Source organism: Lynx canadensis, chromosome C2 (genome assembly GCF_007474595.2).
Source record: "Lynx canadensis isolate LIC74 chromosome C2, mLynCan4.pri.v2, whole genome shotgun sequence".
In the NCBI taxonomy this organism is placed as follows: Eukaryota; Metazoa; Chordata; class Mammalia; order Carnivora; family Felidae; genus Lynx; species Lynx canadensis.
This window is the reverse complement of record NC_044311.2, coordinates 71870248-71877771: the sequence shown is the minus strand read 5'-3', so window position 1 is coordinate 71877771 and position 7524 is coordinate 71870248. Positions and strand designations below refer to the sequence as shown.

Genomic DNA, 7524 nt, shown 5'->3' with positions numbered 1-7524 from the left:
CATGGTGCCATCGAAATGCTGAAATCCCTTGGTGCAACCAGTATTGAGCACACTGGCACCTGCATTAGGGAAGCTACCAGCAAACTGAGAGCCACAGAATCACAGCAGGGTCTCCACTGACTCCAGTATTGCACCTGACATCCATTCGAGAAAGACTAAAAGACTTCCCTGCCTCGGCCCCTCCCACCTTTACAGAAGAAACATCTTGCACCGTTGCTGATGTTCCACTACTGATGGGAATGAGGCGGCCTTGGTGCCCACACCAAGAAACCCTAAAGAGAAATAAAATCAGTCACTGTCTTGGGTTACCTGTTCCGTTGATGGATGAGAACCCGCCAAGGGCAGAATCAGTTTACTTGGCATTTTGCAAAAGAAAAAAGAGCCATAAAGGAACCTCAGATTGTGAGAATAGCTTTTAATTTTAAAACAACTGAAGCAATAAATCATCCATCTCTCTTTCCATCACAGGCAATGCTCTCCCCAAACAGTTGAGATATTTTAACAGCAGCTGTGACTAGTGCAAAATAAAATAAATACAAACTCTTTCAGGAGTCAACCTCAAACCTGCTGGGCAGGTGGGCGCAGGCAGCAGGCTCAGCCTCTGCCCAGGCCGATAGGAGCGGCGAGATTTACACCATACATCATCACACCCAGCTCTGAACGGACCACACAATACCTGGGGAGGGGAAACCACAAGAGAATGTTGCCTAAGGTGGAGCAAATATGCCCAGCACCCTCATGTAGCCAGCATCCTTGGCACATGGAAGATGCTTGAAAAATAAGTGCAAAGTTAGCTTCTAAGCAAAGCTGAAGGAACGCGGTTTGGGGCTCATTTGCTTTAGTTTTGTTTTGTTTTGGTTTTTTTATTGGAGTCTTATACATACTGGTTTTTACATAGAAAGTCTTCTGCTGTCTGGAAGGCATTCTGTGCCTCACCGAGCTGACCCCAGCGAAAATATGTGTGTTGCTTCTGTCTATTGGGAGAATTACCTTCCACACGTGGCATCTCACTGCTGACTCCACACCATCTAGAACCTAGAGCAGCACCTGTCCAAGTGCAATGCCAGCCACATGTCTAATTTTAATTTTGGTAGCCATATTAAAAAAAAGAGAAAAAGGAATAAGTGAAATTTTAGTAACAGCTTATTTATCTAAAATATTGTCATGTTAGCATGTAACCAATATAAAATACTGATGAAATATTTTACGTTCCCTTCTTTTTGGTACCAAGCCTTCAAAATCTGGTGTGTGTTTTACATGAACAGCACAATCTCGATTTGGACAAGCCAAATTTCAAGAGGTCACTAGCTACATGTGGCTACTGACCCCTGCACCCAGTAGCACAGATCCAGCACATTTTAATACAAACTCTTTCAAGATGATTTACGGTGTAGGGAATCTTCATGGCACTGGGTAGGTGATCTTATACACCAACGTAAGAGTACAAAATCTTGCTCTGTAACCTAGGATTTCTGACCGAGGCAAAGGGTGAAATCACGTTCCATCTAATCCCATCCCCTGCTCCTGCTCAGCACCTGCCATCTCCCCAACAGACTACAGAGATAGTGTAATTTAGCAACAGTGATGCTCACAAGAGGAAGAGATATCCTTTCTGTGACAGACAACTTTCTCAGTACTTACTTGGGGATCATAGCTATCACTGAATTAGAGTAAGAAAATCGTCTACACACGTTACAGATTTATTTGCTGAAAGTGGTGCCGAGCTTTTTCATCGCAGGAGGTGTTTTAAACAGACTTTTTCATTTTTGAAGGGGATGGGAACAAGGTATCTTGTGGACTAAGAAGTGGAAAGTTTCAAGAATGGGAGAGAAAGAGGATAATTACCAAAGGAAGTGGGAAGAGAAGTTGGGGTGGGGACACTAAAATGATGCAGATTATAAACTGGGGAGTACGACCTATAACAAACCAACAAGTTACATCTAACCTCTGTGTGCTCCCTCATCCCACATGTCTAACCCCCATAGTAACTATAGGAAAATAAAAATAGAATTGAATGTTAGGGCAGGAAGGGACTTCTGAGCTGATCCAGCCTACCGCACTCATTGTAAAGAAAAAGGCCCAGAGAGGTAAAAGGCCCACGGCACCTGGAGTGGCGTCGGGCCACGAACCCGGGTACGCACACTGGACACTGCAGGTCATGGGAAAGAATGATGTTGGGAGTCACAGGCTCAAGCTACTTGTGCCGGGCTTCCTGTAGCCCAAAGTGAGCGTGGGGGAACAGCAGGCACATTCTCTTATAGTTGGAAGAAAACAGCCGTGTCAATTCAAAATACTGAAGCAATGTTGACGTAAATGGCATTAAAACGTGATTCTTCCAGTAGTCCTTTCTGCATGCTTTTTTCCCTTAAAAAAAAAATCCCCCAATCTGAACCAAAACTGGATTTCTGATCAGTTATATGGGCATTCAGATCAATTGACAAAATAAAAACTTTGATACATTTTCCAAAGACACATTCATTGGGATTTTACACAAATGGATATCAAAAGATATTTACAGGAAAAAAAAAGGTGCACTCTTTCACACGTACACCCACACACGGTGAGAATTTCACAATTACACCACCACGCCTCACACAGAGGACTCCTAACAGGCTGATAATCTGACAAAATCCACACATTATTCCAGTTTTCAGTCACAAATAATCTCGTCAACATACATGGTAAAATTAAGGAGTATGTTCCAGACTTTTATTCCAGGGAAATCTGCCTCGTATATATTAAGGTATACATATAAACACACTTTTAAAAGCAAGAAAGAAACACATTATTTGCTCCAGTTTTTCCCCAACTCTCAATCTGAAATAAAGAATAGCACATATACAAAACTTTGCCTTGTAGAAATAGCCCTTTGTTTTGTGAGGCAGGAAAAAAAGGCAGCCATAGTAATATTCTCTTACAATATGTTTAGGCATCAAAAGGGCTAAGTTTATTTTTCTACTTGAAGAAATTAAGTAATGGATAGCCTATAATCTTGTACTGATTTTACACCATTTTGCAAAGTTTTATTACAAAATTTTTATTTTGTTCAAAATACACATGCTATCTTTGTTCACATTTCAATCCAAACCCCCAGTTATCCCCCGACCCCCGAAGAAGGCCTTCACTTTGTAAGAGCATTGAAAATGAGTCATTTTTCATGTGTGTTTGGAGTCAGTATTCTAGGACACTCAGCCAAGGAGACTGGATTTTGTAAGGCTGCTTTGCGTAGGAATTTCTACAGGAGCCAGGGACTCATGTGACAGAGTGGGGCTGCTTTAGGATCTCCAAAACAACACTAAAAGGCGGCACTGGTGGGCACAACCGAGTAGAGTTACTGCACCGTGAGCGCCCTCCTCATGCCAATTGCATTTGTTCCCAAATTGAAGAAAACATCAGACGGGAGAAGGAGGGAGCACACTCTACTGGGACCCACACGGCATACCACCTGCTACTCTTTCAAGGGTCACCGTATCAAACCTCACATATCTATCCTCAAAGCACAGCTCAGAAATTAAGTCAAAGCTGAGGCACAGGGAGGATGAGGGTCTTGCCCAGCTAGGGGCAGCACCCAAGTCTCCAGGCTCCCAGCCTCGGGCTCAGTGCTCCTCAGACATACAGCATAGCTAATCTCCTGTAAAAGGAGCCCCGATCTTAACCAGAATCCTGACTGCTCACAACTCACCGTGTTGTAATCCACTTGTCCATGTGGTATTTTACCCAACTGGTTCTACTTTATTTTCCTACAGTTTCTAGACAGATCCTTTCTACCAATCAAATGCACGTTAGGCAGACTGCAGTAGATCCTTCTTCATTTGACTGGATAATCTGAAATAGAAACTCCAAAGACTCTAGAATTCAGTACAGAGCTGCAGGAAGATTATAAACCACTCTTGTTGCACTTTTTCATCACATTTGAAACCCTGATCTAATCCCAGGTTGCAACAAAAATACTAAAACACCAAAATGGAAATGATGGTTTTTCACAATGTCATATAAAGCTTCCTTGCATCTGAAGCCCTGAAGGTGCCCAAGATCACACTGCTGGTCACAGCAAATAAGCAGCAAAGGCAAGTCAGGAGGTGATTAGCCCAGAAAGGGCCAAGAGGAGACTCTAGCCCCAGAAAAATGTAAAAATGGAGGCAGGCAAAGAGCTCAGGGACAAGAAAATTACAGACAAATTTGGGGCACTTAGTGTGATTCCAGGGAGTTGTTACATGTTACGGTAAGATTAGCTACTTTAACTAAAAATACATACTATGCCTTAGGGAAAAGGGCTGCTGAGAACCAGAATTCATCTACTTTTATTTGGCAAAGAACAATGTTGTGCTGCTGTGGGCATCCAGCATTCTCCCACAAAATGTCACAAACCCAGGTGGATTCTTGACAACACTTTTTTAAAGGGACAACTCAGCCCTTTTTACTCCTGAAAATCTAAGTGGGGAACCAATTTTTAAAACTGTTCCTGAGTTATAGTTTCTTTAAAATAGTTACTTGCTTTTCTCAGCTATGCTTAAGACCAACTGCTTTAACCTTTAAAAACTAGCCCGTCATAGATTTCCTGGTTGACGATAACAGTCTCACCCTCACACATTCACACAATCACATTATGAATTTTGATACGATTAAATTAAAAATACCTTTCATTGCAGATGCTCTTATCTTCTATACATGGACAGGTCAGAAATTGTGTGTAATGAAAAAACTATGTCACAAATAAAGCCCATCCCATTACTGATTTTTGATATGAAACAAAAATGGGCTTCTCATTTATTTGGGGGTGAGGCCACACCATGGGCCCCCAAAGCATAACACAGGGCTGATGGCACATTCCCATTTTTGGTGTGACACTGGCAGATCCCCCACCAGCAGTATAAATACCTTTTTTTTTAAATCATCCTCTCCTTGAACATTTATAAAAAGAAAAACTATCTACAGTAGTGTATCATCACTAATAGAAATTCCTTCCCAGTTCTATTTCAGAAGGCGTCAAATGATGTTCTTTAAATAAACTATAAATACCCCCATGTATTCCTTCATTTCATGTCTGGTTGTCCCAACTTCTGTTTTTTTTTTTTTTTTTTTTTTTTTTTTTTTTTTTTTTTTTTTTTTTTTTTGGCAAATTAAAAAGGCGTGTGGCTTCTTCTGGCCAACTGGCACATCTGAGGCTCAGCGTGGTACCCTGTGGTAAAAGTACATGTAGCCCAGGTCCTTAGGGGGCCTTTCTGAGGCACACACCCTGTGGTCATTGTAGATCACCCATCTGAAAACAAAAGAGAAGAATTCGATGATTTCAGTCAGTCCCAGGAAGCTTAGCGGAAAAAAAGTTACTGCTCCATCCTTATAATAGTCAAGGTGTTTTAAGACAAAACCAAGCCTGTTGTATAAAAAGGAACAGAACACTGGTGGGAATTTACTACTACTTTTTTTATTCTTGAGCTCAAAAGTGGTCATTAAAGGGGTTTCCAAACATTTTACACCCTTTGATCTCATAGCCCCTTTTGTAGAAATCCATAGATGGCCTCAGAAATTAAGTCAAAGAATTATGTACGACAGCACTTACTTCAGCCTGAGACATAAAACTAGGTAAAAATAAGAAGTAAAGAGCCATGTGGTGAACTACTGTACAACTATTAAAATGTCTTCAAGGAATATTTGGTAAAGTGGGAAAATTATTTCAATACAGTATGAAGTGGAGAAAAAGGTTAAAAAATTGTATGTGCTGTGTGCATACCTTACTCTTTTAGAAAAGTTGTAAAGACATACATACATTTATATATAGCATATGTACATAGACATATACCCTCTCCCAATGAAAATAATAAAACAAAGAGAAGCGTTATCAAAATATAAACAATGATTATCTTTAGGCTTTCAAATGACATATCCTTTGCTTGTTTTTGCACTTTACAAATTCCCTGCCGTAAACTGTATGGCTTCTTAAATTATAATTAAGCTCATTTTCTTAGGAAGAATATTTTGCTTAGTAATAAAAAAAATTCTCACTATAAATCAAGTGTGCACAACTGTTTCATTAATCAAGTTAAGATGACAGCACTAAAAGACACCAAAAAGGGGCACAACCAAGTCGCAGGGGTGGGGGGGACGTGTCTCCCTTGCAGTGCATCTTGTTGTATAAGATCAACATCCCACCAGGACAGGGCAAGACTCCATTTCTCCAGCATCCCAGGGGCTGAGCATTGCCTCAAGCGGGAGGCCAACACACAGGCTGCTCAGAGGAAAGCTCAAGGAAGACAAACCAGTGGGGTGTGTGGGGATCCAGCCCAAGGAGAAGGTTCTGAAGACAGCAGCAACCTCACATGCCATAGATGTCTTATTCCCGGCTCACCACACACATAGCAATTCTACTTAAGAAGCCAAGAAGCCCACTGTAAGGCCACAATAAGGCAAAACAGTGGATGTTTAGGGACGCCAGATAAAACACAGGATACCCAGTTAGATTTAAATGGCAGGCAAGCAACAAACAATTTTTTAGTGTAAATACATCCCACGTAATACTGAAGACATGTTTATACTAAAAAGTTATTCGTTGTTTATCTGAAATTCAAATTTCCAGGGCATCCAGTTTTCTCATTTTGTTGGCTAAAACTGGCAATCCTATGGAGGTCCCAAATATCTACACATTCGGCTGCAGGATGTATCTTTATTTTGGGAAGTCACTTTGGTATAATGGTTGAGAGAGGCTTTGAATACCAGCTACTTACAGGCTAAGTTCAAGCTATTCAACTTCTCTGAGCCTCCTGTGTCTTGATGTGTAAAATGGCTTTAAGAGTATATCCCTACAAAACCATTGTTGAGAGCCAAATGAAATAATATAACAATAACATACACCAAGTAGAGTCCCTGGCATACAGTAGGTGCTTAATAAAACATGGATATCATTTACCTTCTAAAAAAGACTTACCTTCCTTCCTTTTTAATATGGCAAACATAATGGCCACTCATTGTAGATGTTCCCATGTGACTGATGAACGCAAATAATTCATACACTATGAAAGAAGAAACACCTCTGTTACAAGGCAGCATTACCAGAAACCAAAGCCACTTCTGATTAGAATTTAAAGCCAAGAACAGTGGGGGCACCTATGGGGCTCAGTTGGTTAAGCATCCGACTTCGGCTCAGGTCATGATCTCACAGTTTGTGAGTTTGAGCCCTGCACCAGGCTCTGTGCTGACAGCTCAGAGCCTGGAGGAGCCTGCTTCAGATTCTGTGTCTCCCTCTCTCTCTGCCCCTTCCCCACTCTTGCTGTCTCTATCTCTCATAAATAAATGAACTTAAAAAAAATTAAAGCTGGGGCGCCTGGGTGGCGCAGTCGGTTAAGCGTCCGACTTCAGCCAGGTCACGATCTCGCGGTCTGTGAGTTCGAGCCCCGCGTCAGGCTCTCTGGGCTGATGGCTCAGAGCCTGGAGCCTGTTTCCGATTCTGTGTCTCCCTCTCTCTCTGCCCCTCCCCTGTTCATGCTCTGTCTCTCTCTGTCCCAAAAATAAACAAACGTTGAAAAAAAA

The 7524-nt window shown here is 41.5% G+C and overlaps 1 protein-coding gene across 1 annotated transcript in view; it reads right to left on the bottom strand.

Annotated features, from left to right (window-relative positions):
- Nucleotides 1-400: 400 nt before the first annotated feature.
- Nucleotides 401-7524, bottom strand: part of USP13 (ubiquitin specific peptidase 13) — a 120375-nt gene continuing 113251 nt past the window's right edge. Inside the window, exons 20-21 of the mRNA XM_030328910.1 lie at nt 6923-7007; nt 401-5260 (exon numbers count right to left, since the gene is read on the bottom strand). Of these exons, the coding sequence (XP_030184770.1) occupies nt 5167-5260; nt 6923-7007 (179 nt within the window). The 3' untranslated portion in view covers nt 401-5166. The remainder of the gene's footprint in view (nt 5261-6922; nt 7008-7524) is intronic.